We start from the raw sequence: 14,902 nt of genomic DNA, 5'->3' as shown, positions 1-14,902 counted from the left end.
TGAGGTTGAGTCAGCAACCAACTTTCTTTCAAAAAAACTTCCAAAACCTCAGGTTATTCCTCTTTGGAACAGGAAACCACTGGGAAGACACAGTGCCATTGCTTCTGTTCCCTTAAAATGGCCTCAGTATGTACTCACATCAGGAGAGTGCTTTCTACTCGTGCCATTGCTTCACATCTTGACTGTTTTTAGCTGGGATAGATGTAGTTTTCTCCTAAATAGCTGGTACAGTGCTGTGTTTTGGACACTGCATCAGCTACAGCCACAGCATCCCTGAAGCAGGAACCCTACTGTCCCCCAGGGTATTCTCTGACACTACACCCAGTGAATCATTTTTCCTGTGTATGTGCATGCTGGCATAAAGCCCAGGGAGTTATGGATGTCTCAGACCAGATTCCCACAGCTCTCTTTCTCCACTCTCTACAACTTTTTGATCTACAAATTTTTGTCATTAAAAAAAAAAAAATCAAATCAAAACAAAACTCATTCCCACAAACTCTCTTGAGTTCCTAAAGCTTTTAGTTCTCCACCTCTTCCAGGGTTGGGGAGAATTACAGGCAACAGGAATTAAGTTTTCCTGCTGAGGAATAAACCAAAATTGAATCCTGCAGGAAATTCCCATCAGATTCACCTAGCAGGGAACACCTAGCTAAGAGATGACTGAAAATGGAAGCAAATAGTTAAATGTCTCTCACAGAAGGGTAATTTTTGTGATGGCTTTCAAGAAGTATGTTAAACCAGTACTTTGTAAACATATGCCCATCTCTTGAACTGTCATACCTTCTTTCCACTGCTCCTAGCCTGTTCTCCTCATTTTGCAGTATTTTTCCTTTTTTATTTCATTTGGCGGAAATACTTCCTTATTTGCCAACTGAATTATTTTAAAATATTAATGTCAAATTGTGTGGCTTTTTCTATGCAACAATTGTCAAGTCTTTTTAGATGTTAAATATTATATATATAATATCGATTTCAGGCCACACTTAGCTTTAAACTAATTTCAGGGAAGTACTGATAAAGAGCTAAGCAGACTATAATACCCAGTCTCACAAAATAGCCTCATGCCCACTGTGTGACTAGACTAAGACTCTTAATGGCAAGAACACCAGAAAACTTGTCACTGTAACAGATGAGATTATTCATATGCAGAATATATGGACAGACATATTGAAATAAATACCTTAACAATTAACAAATCCTCTCTTGGTAAGTTCTGTTGGATATCAAATAATTAATGTCGAATATCAAATATTCCTTTTGCATGGTCTGCGTCCTTCCACTATCTAGAAGAGAGCACATGATGATTCCTAAATCAATCATCACTCTTATAAATATGTTCATTTCCAGAGTTACCTGTCTGAGTCCTGGGGGAAGCCACATTTTTTTGCTGATTTAGAAAACCTTGGAACTTTAACTCTTTTTTTGCATTTCTGTGCTCTGGAGTCTGGAGTTCACAGTTCTTACAGCTAAGGCAGTTGAACTGTGGCAGCCATTCATCTTGGGAAAATGAGCAGAGAAACAAGCATAATTAAGCACAGATTGCTATGAAAGTATATAAGAAGTCCATGGTGGAGCCAGGTATAAGCAGGAGGTTATCAAAGCAGATGAGGAACCCAGTCCAGGTCTCAAGCACGGGACAGCACTGAAGTGTCCACCCACCTGTTGATCCTTGGCCTGGCAGTGACCATAGCAGATGTTCGATGAGACTTGCCAGAGAGCACATGGCATGCACTTAAAAATGTAGATGCCAAGGTTATTTAGGAATTTTCTGTTCATAGGGAAGACATTCAGAAGTAACCCCAATGTGCCAGCACACTGCTAAACACAGAACGGTGTCAGCACCCTGAGGAGTCTTAACCTGCATCAGGGGAGGTTTAGGCTGGACATTAAGAAGAATTTTTTCACAAGGAAGGATGATTAGACTTTGACATAAACTGCCCAGGGAGGCGGTGAAGTCGGCATCCGTGGAGGCGTTTAAGAAAGCACTGGATGTGGCTTTTGCTACCATGGTCTGGTTGACATTTTGATATTCAGACCACAGACTGGACTCAATGATCGCAGAGGTCTTTTCCAACCTGGCTGACTTTGTGATTCTGTCAGGCAGCCTGGAAACCAGGCTCTGGCTGCTGGGCCCCGAGGGGCCACGGGCTACGGGATGCTTCAGCCGGGGAAACTCCCGCATCCCGTCCCGCCGCATCAGAAAGCGGTGGACAACGGGACAAACTCCCGCGTGCCTCGACCACCTCCTCCCGCGGCGGGGGAACCTCTGCCAGGCGCCCTGCCCCGGCCCCTCGGCGGAGACCACCGGAGTGACCCAGTGAGGGGATGCTGCCTTGTGCGGGCGGCCTTCCCCGAGAGCTGCCGGGCCGAACGCCCCACTCCGGCCGCGGTGAGGACGGAGAGGGGCGGCGGTCCCTGTTGGCGGCCTCGCCTCTCCTCCCTCCCTGCCGGCCCGGCCCGGCCCGGTTCGTCCCGCCGCGTTAACCCCGGCGGCTCCGAGGCGGGGGCTCCCGGGAGCTGCTCCCTCCCCACAGCCCTCCTTCCTTCGCCGGCAGAAACCAGACACCGGGACGGCCCCGCGCAGCCCTTGTGCGGAGCGGCGCCTGTGTCCGGCGGCGCCGGGAGCGGCCCGGCCATGCCGCGGCCCCGATAGGCGCCCCGCTCGCAGCTGCCCGCCCGCACCATGCCATGTGTGCCGCGGAGCCGGGCCGCACGCGTGCTCTCCCTCTGGCTCCTCGTCCTCCACGCCCAAGCGCCCTGCCTGGGCAGGGTCCCGCCGGCCGGCAGCTCCCCGTTCCCCGACGGTGGGCAAGGTCAGTGGCGGCGGGCGGGACGGGACGGGACGGGACGGGACGGGACGGGACGGGACGGGGAGCGGGTCCCGCTGAGGGTGCGGTGCCAGCCGGAGCAGCACCGTGGCTCCGGGGCGCTGCTCGGGCGGGAGGGGCGGCAGCCGGGCCGTGTCGGCCCCCGGCGCTGCCCGGGCGCCCTCGCAGCGCCGCCGGGACGCGCGGCTCCGCACCGGGGCACAGCGCTCTGGCTGCGCCTTCTGCGGCTCCTGGGCAGAGTTTGGCTGTGTAGAGATGAAGGTATTTGTTAAACCCGGCCTGTTGCAGATCTTCCCCGTTCACAGGCAGCTCTCTAAATGCCGGGGTCGTTCTGTGCTACTAAACCGAAGAAGTTTACTGTCCTGATTTATTTATTTTTGAGCAAGCGATCGCTTCTGTACCAAAGTAGCAGGCGCTGTAGAAGGATTGGTCTTATCAGGGTTCAGCACCCGCTGTGAGTTTCTCACATTTAGTGAGGATGGTAAATTACAAATCAGACTTCACCCGCGGGAGGGGTTTTTTTGAGGCTGCCCTCACAGTTGGGTTAATCTGTCCTCTTTTGGAGTGGGGAGTGCAAGGAATTTTAATTTTTATTTTAGTTTTTGCCTGCTTAAGGAAAATCGTGGCTCCCAAGGGAGAAAAATTTTGAGTAGTTGGAAGACTCTGCCTGTCAGTAGAAGACCCAAAAGTATATGAGGAAATTTTGCTTCCTGATGCAATCAACAGCTGTGGTGCTTTCAAGAGAGCTTGAACACAAAAGAGAAAATCTTCTGTGTCCCTCAGAGAGTGTGGAAAGGTGTTTAAATAAAGTGCCTGAAAAGTATTTCAATAAGGTGCCTGAAAAGTGAATTTTCAAGTATCCTGAAGGTGGTTCCTGATGGATTAATTGAAAGTGGATGCTAGCAATAATTACATCCCTGTGACTGTACGTGGGACAGAACGGGGATGGTTGTGTTAGCACATAGTGGCTGTTTAATTGTTGGCCATGTGGAAATTAATGTAGAAGTAATTTCACTTTCTAGGCATGAAAAACAGTTTTTTCCAAGAATTTGCTAATAGCATTGAGTAAAGGGGCAGCTAAAAATGTGGCTAATTTTTACATGGGAAGGTTTCTTGCAGTGTGAGGTGTGGACTGAAATTTGTATGTGATAGACCTGAAGTGTTCTGCCCTCTCTACATCCCTAAGTGTGGTGGAAGGGACATTGGGGATGCCCTTGCTGAGTGCTGAAGGCCTGCTCTCTGCCATGGGGCTTTGGAGCTTGCTGTGTTTCCTGGGTGTGATGCTTCCTCACAAGATGAGCCACACTATTTCCTATCCCAGGGAATGGTTTGAAAAGAAGCCAGGGGGTCTGAGGGGCACATGTACACAAACTACAAAGATGGAGATGAAACAATGGCAAATGATGGTGTGTCACATTTTAAAGGAATTTTGTCAGGGAACGTGTTATGTATTTAAAGTAAATTGTGGTTTTCCTGTCATGTGTGACAGATCATGTATGTTTTTATCCTAGTTTATTCGCTTTGTGTACAGCCATTCTTAATAAGGCAATTCTCTGCCATGTGTGGCGAATTTGAATCCACAGAGGAACAGAACACACAGGAGTGGTTTTGAATATTATCAGATGTTTTCACTGATGTGGAATTAGAAAGGTCTGCAGGGAAGACTTCTCTAACAACTTACACAGTACTTGGGCTCTTCAAAATGAGTGTGAAGGGTCTGAACATTGCCTGCCCTGTGTGCCCAAGGGCCTGAGCAGACACTGTGATTGCAGAGCAAAGTTGTGACTCAAGTGTGTGCTGCTCATTGCCACGTTTCGATCTCATTCACAGCATCAACACAAGCCAGCATGCCCAGGCTGTAGTTCTGGAAAGACAAAACATTCTCTGGAGCTACACAGCCACCTTTCCTGGCCTGTAAATCCTGAGCAGTGTCCACATGACAGGTGGGACTCCCCTGGAGTGGAGAGTATGCTGGATGTCCAAGGGGGATGCTGTGACATGCCAGTGCCATGGCTTGTCTGTGGCATTTGTTCTCTCCATTTATGCTTGCTGCTGCAAAATTTTATGGAAACTTATGGTGTTTTAATAGGAAATCCTGTTACTATATGAAACTAGAGGTATTTAGTGTTGAGGGATGCAGGCCTTAATTTCAAGCAGTCTGCATTGCGTGAATTTTGTTCTTTCAATAAGGGTAGAAAGGGATCAACCAAAATTATACCTCTTGTCTGTTTTACACTCTTCTCCAGGCAGAAAGTATGTTGTCTTAGGCTTAGTGTGGAGCTCAGTAAATTTTTCTGTTGTAGTTAGGACAGCCTTTTACCCAGTCTAGGCAAAACTGTAGTGATAGTGATTACTTGCAGAAATATCGTTACCCTCATCATGTTAGACTTTTGTGTTGTAATCTTAATCCCTCTGGTCTTTTGAAGGCTTTTTAGTAATTAATTTCTGCAGTTGTATTACAGTACATTATTATTGCAGCATAATTCTCCTCTCCAGTAACTAAACAAGTATTTAATGTGTGTATGGGAGAAGTTCAGTTTCTCTGCTTTGATAATCCAATGCTTCCGCCTTATTTTGCATTTTACTGATGCTGATAGCCTACTTTTCTTTAACCTCTGTACACTAAGTGATGCTATAGTGATGAAGTAAATAACTTCCTTGCATAGTTTTAAATCCAAAACCAGAAGTCTTTGGTCTTGCGTAGAGTTCAGCAGTTAAGCCACAACAAATTAGGTTCAAGACATCAGGCAGAGGCAAATGGCACAGTGACAGCAAATGAGTGAGTTTTCCTTCAGGCACTGGATTTGATTATTTAATGAGTTGTGCGGAAAACCACAGAAATGGGGGCCTGGTCTTGCAGCATTCTCTGTTATTCTGACTTTGCTAGCCATATGGCAGTCCCATGTCTGGGAAGACCCATATTGGGATACGGAACTTCCCAGAAGTCTCACAATTTAACATCTGCAGATAAGCTGTATTTTTGGGTGTTTCTTATCTCTTCTACCTGCCTTTTTTTTTTCTTTTCTGCTTCCCTGCAGAGTGTGAAGAGGCTTGGGTTAGCTTCAGCTGTTGAATTATCAGGCATCCAGCACCTTTTGTGTTGTCCACAGGCTGTGCAAACTGCAGGCATGAAGGTGTGCGCTGAGTTTCCAGTGTCTCAGTCCCCTCAGTGGACAAGGGCAGATGTCTCTCGGAACCTGTGGTAGGCATTATTGTCCACGTTGTGGACAAGACCTGGCTCTGTGAAGGCCCAAAACCCCACTGCTGTGGCTTGTCCTGCAAAGGCTCCAAGTCACTACAGGCTTGTATACAAAGAAATCTGTTGTGCAAGAGAGTAAGCTTGCTTCTGAAGTAGAGGTGCTGCTGAAACTAGGCCAGATTTCTGATGTAGTTCTGTATGTGCTGGGAGGCTGGGGACTTGGTGTGTTTTGTTTTGCTTTCCTTTCAATTGGAAGTGTTTCAGTGCATTTGTCTCAGGGGTCCTTGGCCTAAGGAAACTCAAGCAGCCACATCTTAAACTGCAGCTAATGAGGGCAGCTGAGATGTGCTCCTTCCAGAAGGGGATGAATCCAGACAGCTGCCTGCTTAGGCAGGATTTTTCTTGTGACTTTGAAGGTACAGGCAGGGAGGGAGAAGTGGAGGGAGAAGTGCTTCTAAAAGGATTGTCTAACTACACCTAGCCTGGAAGCAGCTGTAACAGGCTAATTGCTTTGTTAAGCAGCTTAGTTAATGAATGGGGTGTAGTCACTTTATGTGTGAGTGGCTGGGACTTTGGGAATGAAGAGCAACTCTGGGTAAAGAGGAACTGGATTAATGTGTATCATCATAACTTCTTTTTAATTAAATTTCTTGGGCAGAATTTAAGTGTCCCAGCAGATTTGGCCCTTAGGGTATGAATTCTTATGGATTGTGTTTTAGGTGGATTTGTGTTATTTGCATGGAGCTTTTGTGTTTCACATTAATTTAAAAAAATAAAACTGGGTACAGCTGGTGTTTCTTCTGTATCTTCTTGTGTATGCTTCCCCTGTTGTAGCAGGGGACAACAATGGCAATAATGCTCTCCTTCCCTGTTAGATTCTGAGAAGTGATAAGATTTCCAATCTTACCCTGCTTGGAGCACCTTATACAACAGAGCATGATTACTTCATTCTCTTGAAACCCTTCTTTGAAATCTGAAGCTGCAGCTGCAGCAGCTGCTAAAGCTGGTACTACTGAGATGCTGTTACTACAGATTATCAATTTGTGTTCTCTTCACCTTTATGTCTTTGCAAGGCTCTCTGTCCAATTTCAGGTGGTTAGTTTTTTGGATGTGTGAAGATCACACTCCTTGATCAGAGTATCGTGTGCTGGAGACCTAGGTCATGCAGGGTTCCCAGCCCTTTCGGGACTGGGAGAGGGAGGTGTGCATGACAGTTAGTCTTTTATATGAATGAGGACAAAATGTTTGAAAAGAAGAATGTTTAGCTTCTAAACTGAGTGTTACAATGGGAGAATAGAAAGCCTAGATGAGGAATGTATTCCATAGTAGTCTGTGCACTGCCTGTCAGCAGGATGTTGTGGTGAATTGCTCTCACTTCTGATTTTTCCTTTAAATTACATGAGATCTGAACGGGCTAGCACTCACTGTAGTTTTGTTTCTTTTTTTTCCCCCTTTATCTCAGAGCAATTTGTGAAGACAGTGCCAGAATACCACGTGGTTCATCCGGCAAGAGTAGATGCAAGTGGGCATTTTCTTTCTTTTAATCTACACCATTCCATCTCAAGTCTGAGGAAGAAGAGACATCTCGGAAAAAGTGAAAATGTGGTATATTACAAAATTAATCACAAGGAGAAAGATCTGTTTTTTAACTTGACTATCCACATGGGATTTCTTTCCCATAACTATGTAGTAGAAAGGAGACGTGGCAACCACACCAGATCAAAGATTTCAGCTCACTCAGGAGTTCCTTGCCACTTCCTTGGCACAGTGTGGCAGCCCAGCGCTGGCAGTGGGACAGCAGCGATCAGCACGTGCAGTGGCCTGGTAAGTGGTGTGGTCTTTACTGGGGTTTTGGGCTATATCTGGTGTCATTAGAGCTGAGCTGGTATGAATATGTCTGCTGAGAAACTGGATGAGCGAGTCTGATGCCTTGCTCACTCAGAAAGAATGTTTAATTCTATGGATGTTGTTTGGGTTTTTTGAAGAATCAGAAAGTCAAAAGGTGATGCTGAGGCCCCTTGGCATTTACTTTTAGCTAATTTTTTTTTTTAAATTGGTGATCTGGACTGAAGGTTTCTGTCAGTCATATGGCTTGAAGCCATGCAAATATCAAGTCATTGCTTTGATTCCATTAGTAGTTGGTTTGCCTTACCAATGCATCTGAATATGAGCTTCTGTTCTGTAATCCTCTGAAAGGAATGTCGCTCAAGTACACTGAAACTCTGTGAATCACACCCATGGATGGTAGGTTGGGAAAATGCAGTTGTTTCCTTGTGAACTGCACTGCAGCTTCAGATATAAATGATAGGTTAGATACAACCTTAGCCAGAGCTCTGAATTCAAGTGTTAACCACTGCTAGGCACCTCGTTTCAGAGAGCACTTCTAAGGCTGGAGCTTGAAGTTGAATATTTCAGTATCCTGTGGTTCACACTGAGACAAGGAGATGGAAAGCTTTTCTTTTCCATACTTTGTGTTTTTTAATCACAGTCATAGCTTCAATTTCTGTTTGTGCTAGAGCACGAGGCTGAGAATGCCTTTCTGGAGGGGAAGAAGGAACAAACTGCCTGAGTGTGAAGGGGATGTAGCGAGGTGTGTAAAGTGGCATGTGTGATGTGTGAGAGGCAGAACCCAAAGGGTTTGTGGAGTGTACAGGCAGAGGTGATGGTGAAAGGTGTGCAGTGTGCACGTGCTCTCCTGCCTTGACTCCATGTGCCTGGAGTGGCAAATGACAGTGTTTGAGAGCCCCTGGAGGAAGGGACTGAGGCCTTCTGGCCAACACATCTCAAATCTGCAGCAGGCTGGAGATTGATGCTTCATTTCTGAGCCTGATCACCAGGGTGGGTGAAGTGTGAAGTGTAACCTTTCCCTGCTGACCTGTCAGTATCAAAGTGTGTTCCTTGCTGTTGAGCTGTGTGAAGCTTTCAGAAGCTATGGAAAAGACTTTCTGGCAGTGTGTAAGAAACAACATGAAGACAGTTCTGGTATATATGAAATAAGAAATTCTGGAGTTTTCGGAAGTGCTGATAACACATTTGGCATGTTTCCTGGAGAAACAAACCATTGCTTGTGGGCAGAAGTTTCAGTCCCACAGGTATGAAGATTCATGGATTTTATTTTCTCAGTTACATTTCCAGTGGGAACCAACTTATCAAAATTTCTCCAAAACATATTTTGGTCATACAGAGTCAGTAAATAAAAGGAGATATGATGATACAAGTAGTTCCTTTGGTTGTTTTGTTTTGTGCTTTAACAGAATATCTTTGTTATTTTTCAGTAGGATGAGAGCTTGAAAATGTGTTGCTAGATCTTCATTATATCTTTCGAAGTATTTAGTCTGCAACAAGAACTAAAAAAAATGCAATTGGCATTTTAAATTCAGCTTGGTAATATCTTTTAAAGTTATCCTTTCATTTGTGTTATAAAATTTTTGATTTTTATTTTCACTTGGAGCTTTTGAAAAAACACTTATATTAGAAAAATCACTGTTGATGTTTTCTGTTCCCATCCTGCCCCAAAATGAAACTTTGAAAATACATAATCACAAATTAATTCAGGTTGAATAAATTAATTTTGTCTCTGGATAAAAACATGATGGTTTTGATGTGATGATTTTTGTTGTCCAGAAGTTGCTGCTCTGAAGAAGTTGCAGTAAGAGTTGGGTCTGTATCTTGATTCTCCTGTGTGCCACAAGCTGGGGAAAGGTGATTTAGCTTGCCTTTCCCCTGAAAGCTTTCCAAAAGATCTAGTGTCATATGAAAACATCTATTGATGAATAATTTTGTCAGCTATGTGAAATGAAATCAGATTTTCATAATAAAAACCTGACATTTCTGAAACTTTTTTTTGTTTGTGGTTGTCTCCACATTTCAGAGCTCTAGTGTTGATCTGTTTTCATCCTGGTGATCCTCAATTTTTTGCTCTTCAGCATCAGGTCTATTTCTGTCTTTTTTTTTTCTTTCTTGGATGAGTTGTGTTTGTCTATTGAAAATATATTTTTCCATTTACTCCTGTGAAGGAGGGGAGGAGAATGAAGGAGAACTGAGAATAAGTTAACACCATGAAATTAGAGAAACTTGCTTCAGATACTAAAGTATCTGAGGAGATGAACAGATGATGGCATGAGGAGAAATGAATAGCTTGTTTGCTGTTGTAAAACTGTGCTGATATGCTCAAGCCTCCTAACCCAAGAGCTGGTGAAAACCGGTATCTTAGCTTTCAAATACTGGGAGCAGGAATGTTAGTGATGCTCCCTCTCTGATGCTGTTTGGTCTTGACACTTCAGGTTCATCATCAAATTAAAGCCTACTGTGCTTTTGTTGCTGAGGCATTTTTTAATAAGCTCAGTGAAGCACCAATTTACCATGGTAATGAATGACAGGAAACTCTGTGATCCCTAAACTTCAATTTCTTTGCTTTCGTAGTCGTTGGAGCTGGTTAAAAAAAATACAACTGGAATATACTGATTTGATTAAATAAATATGTTTTATGGAATATCATCTTGGTTGTCATTTTTGGTGTCAAATGTTGCATTATTATTTTGTAATTCTGCCCTAGTGAATTTCTTAAAATATGTCCACCCCAATTTTACAAATGGTGGCCTGAAGTGGAGCAAAATAAAACCCTAAAGATGCCTGTAGGAGAGTATTCTAGAGTGTTTGTAGTTCTAGTCCTCTTTGTGGAATAAGTTCTTCTCATTTTGAGTCTGTTTGGTTTGTATTTGACAGTTTCTTGATTTCCAGGACAATACTGGTGTGTAAGAACCAAAAAGGTGTGTGCTGTAGCTTTGTGTTTGTCATAAAAATCACTCACAAAGTGCACTGAAAACAGAAAATCTAGAAATGTATTTTCATCTCCCTTTCATTTTCACTTTGAAATGGATTCCTACTTCCCTTGGCATTACACAGGCATTGCTGATGTATTTTTTAATGTTCACAAAATGGCCTGCAAAGGAAATAACAGAGTGATAGATGTGAGATATGAGAACAGGTGACACAGTCATTGTGTGACATTGTTCTTTTTAAAAAAAAGTAACTGTGTCTCTGTTTTCAGAAGTATATATGGAAAAAAAAGATTCATAAAGGAATTTGATCAGATTTGGGCAAGGAGATACAGAGGATAATTATCAAGAGATCTGGACATAATTTCCAAATCCATTTTTTTCTTACACCTTGTGAAATCTTAGTTTCCCTTCCATGCTAAATAGATCATGACCTTCTTAGCAGGTTGAAGAATGTGATGTTGTACTCTCTCTCTTCCTCTATGGGTCAGTTGCTTAGTAAAGTCTTTTGCACTTCTGAGCCATTCTGAATAATGCATGTGTTAACATGGGCAGAGTGAGACAGACCTCGGTGTTTATTTTGGGTCACACTTGGATGAGGGGATCCCAGTGGGGGAGTCACTACTGAACACAAGAAACATCAAACCTGTGGCACTTGGGAGGGGAGCAGACATCACTTAGATACAGGAAAATTTCCGAGATGAAGTAAAGGGAGGAATTTATTTATTTTTATGTCTTTGAGTGAAAATGATGTTTGGATTGGGTGTCTTGGCAGTCTATTTAGGGCACTCTTCTAATAATGTTTTGAGTTTTCTTACTGCCTTTCCACAGAAGGCTACAATGAACTTTCCCAGTACTAATTTCTTAATTGTCAGTTGTGTGCTAGTGCTGAGAATCCCTTGTGTTGGAGCAGTGGTGTCAGCTTGTCCTCTCAGTAGGGCTGGGAGTGAGCAAAGCCCAGTGAAGTTGAATGAATGCCCTGGGTTTACATGCACCGAGTCCTACAGAGCTGGGAAGTGAGTTTTCCTCTGCTGGTCCATCCTCTTCATTAGGAACAAGGCCCCCTTTTATCCATCAGTAACACAGACATTGTTTATAGTATTTTTAGATGACAGAGCATCATTAAGGCTTTGTTTCCTTGACACTTGTTTACAGAGCAGAGCTGTCAATCAGCAGTTGCTTCGGGGGATGCATTTATCTTCAAAGGCATTAGCATGGAAAAGGGAGGAGAGTGGAAGGACATTAGTATGGAAATCTGTGCACGTGTATCTGGTAAGCTCCTGGCCATACAGGGCCTGTGGGCAGATCCTGCTTTGGCTGTCTCCAGCTAGTCTGAGGGTTGCCTCTGTCCTGGTGGACATCACTGTTTTTAAGAAGTGCTGGGTGCCTTTGAAAAGATTTTTGAAATATTTCCCCCACCTCCATTCTCTCTGTGCTGGGACACAGTCAGGGCAGACCTTTGTGGACCTTTAATTGGTGGCTGGATGACTGTTTGTGTAGCAGCTGGTAGGAGATGCTCCAAGTGGGACCTCTCTGGGCACCTCTTTGTCTATCCTGACACCAGTGACAAGCTTGTCACTGAAGTGGAGTGGTGACTGAATTCTGCTTGAATGTAACCGTTCTCTGGTGCAGAATATCATCCAGTTCCACCTGTCTTCTCAGTGTAGCTTTTATCTTTTGCAGACTTGTATCAGTCTGGGGGAATTCAGCATGATCTCAGTTCTCCTGCTACATGCCAATAAGCTTTTCTAGTTAATGTGAGATGCTGTTTTATGTTGTCCCACATGTTGCTGTATTATGATCTGTACCAATTTGAACAGTTCTGTGCAGGTATCGTAAAAGTATTTTAGTGATAATGGGCTCTGTGACAGATAGTGGTCTAATACTGCTGTTCAGACTGTCCTCTCCTGTAGATACAGAAAACAGTCTTTAACATGTTGGACTTGGTGTTTTCCTTAGAGGAGGTTTGAGAATAAAATAATCTTTAAAAGAGTTTTATAATATTTGTTCTAAAGTAATGGAAGAATAAAAGGTCTTGCTAAACTTATAATACATACTTTAATCTGCTTCTGTATCTCCCAGCATTTGAGCTTGTTTGATTACCGACCATTTGTTTGCTAATCTGTTGTTAAAGGTAGTTACCAGGGTTTAGCAAAGCTAAAGTACTACACAATTCACTCCTACAGCCCAGAAAAATATCCGTGTCTTTTTATTCACTTGTTGTACACATGCAGCTAGTAGAATTGTTCCTCTTCCAATGGAAGTGTATTTTGATTATTAAAAGTGGCAAAATATGTGGCAGTGAGAAGACTGTTATGGAAAGGGGGCATGTAACATTTTCCTCACTTAAACTTTTGACCACCTGAAATTTGATTCAGTGCTGATCCCTGACCTGTCACTGGGCACCCCCAGAACACATTTGGGCACGTGTGCTGTTTAGGTGGCTGTTTTAATTTTATGAATTGAATTGGAATGTAGTCCTGTAGTGCTTCCTGAGGTACATTAATTCCATTCTGTGAACGTGGCTTCTGGGAGACAAAACTAGAAGTTCTTCAGGGGTCTCCTGCTCTTCTCTCATCTCTTTTTCCTTCCTCTGAGACAGTCTCTTGTCTTTCCCCTGAGGGATGGCCATGCTTGTGTTTGGAAGTATGGCCATATCTGCCTCTCTGCCAGTGGTATCTCCTTACTTTGGTGTCAGTGGCATCTCCACTGCATCCTCTTTTGGTTTGTCTGGCAAAGGATGATCTGGTGGAACCAAAATGTAGGAATATGGTGTTTGGAGAGAGGCAAGAATGAAGTCAAGCTGCCAGTGTTTTCCTCAGGGATGGGAATTGCTCCATGGCTGGATACCATGGAGCTTCCACAGTCTGATTACTGCAATTTGACTTGTTCTGGCAATCCTAAAGAATGAAAGAGCTGCCAACTAACCTGGTTGTGTAGCTGCTGTACATCCCTTCTCACATGCAGTCATATGGAAAATACTGCAAGTAGAAAAATATGCACTGAAAGTAAATGCAGTTTTTGCTGTGCATCTGTTCTTTGTCGTGCTTGGTTTGCCTTGTTTCTCCATTATAGTAATAAATATCTGGGTATTCTCCTTGACTGACAAGTGTTACGGTTGTGTTGCATAGTTTTGTTTTTCTTTTTGAAGATGATCCAAAGGCAGGGTGTGTGGTGGTCTGTGGGGGTCTACCTCCATCCCCCAATAGATTAATCCTTCAAACTTTCATTAGTATTTGCTGCAGTACTTTAACATCCATCCCTTTCTTTGTGTTTAAACTTCAACTATTTGTCTGCCAGCTCCCTTCCCCCAGTCTTTTGTCTGCAAAAATACTCTTAATTGACAGGTCCAACGAATCTCATCAGTGATCTCAATACATGAGAATCTGGCTGTGTCTGTGGCTCCTGCTTTTGGCCTTGTCACCTTTAACCAATATGAAGTTGTTAGACCGGAAGCTGGGTCTGACTGGAGCTTTTATGACATTGTGTTACATTTCAGTGGAAGAGTCATTGATGGGGTAGGTTAAAAAAAGGATTAGTCTTTGTGAGCTGGTTTGGATTGAGTACTCAGATTTAGAATGCTCCTTCAAGATAATGATTTTTTGAGAATATGAAAGGATGACTCTTATAAGGTAGTTTTAACAAATCTTAATCTCTTGTTTAAATATATATCTATATGTTTGCTAATTTTATAGGAATAATGTTCATGTGCAGAGCTGTCAATCATCTTTCCAGTTTCCATGAGTCTTTGTAACCAATCTACTATGTCATGATTTCATTACTTTGGTGTCTTTTTATAAAATGTTTATGTTTACTGAGGGAAACGTGTGAGATTCTGACTTCAGGTTCAGGATGCAGAAGTGAAAAATATGAATAACATCTATTTTGCTTTGATTCTTAATAATGTAAGGTTTGTAAAATGGTCTGTTCTTTATTTCTTTTAGTATCTTCTATTCCCTTTGGAATTTTTTGTCTCATTCTCTGAAAGAAAAGTGGAGGCATTTTGCAGGTAAAGGTGGGAACTTTTGATCAGTGAAATGATGGATGTGCACACTCAGCTTGGCCAGTGGCTCAGCACAGCTCTAAGTTATTACTGA

General features: G+C 43.3%; 1 protein-coding gene across 1 annotated transcript in view; it reads left to right on the top strand.

Annotated features, from left to right (window-relative positions):
* Positions 1-2,683: 2,683 nt before the first annotated feature.
* ADAMTS12 (ADAM metallopeptidase with thrombospondin type 1 motif 12) overlaps positions 2,684-14,902 on the top strand; it is a 141,509-nt gene continuing 129,290 nt past the window's right edge. The window contains exons 1-2 of the mRNA XM_054517931.1: positions 2,684-2,813; positions 7,490-7,851. Of these exons, the coding sequence (XP_054373906.1) occupies positions 2,684-2,813; positions 7,490-7,851 (492 nt within the window). The remainder of the gene's footprint in view (positions 2,814-7,489; positions 7,852-14,902) is intronic.

The sequence above is a fragment of the Molothrus ater genome, chromosome Z (genome assembly GCF_012460135.2).
Source record: "Molothrus ater isolate BHLD 08-10-18 breed brown headed cowbird chromosome Z, BPBGC_Mater_1.1, whole genome shotgun sequence".
In the NCBI taxonomy this organism is placed as follows: domain Eukaryota; kingdom Metazoa; phylum Chordata; class Aves; order Passeriformes; family Icteridae; genus Molothrus; species Molothrus ater.
Note: the sequence above shows the minus strand (reverse complement) of the source record. Positions and strands in the feature narration are given on the sequence as shown.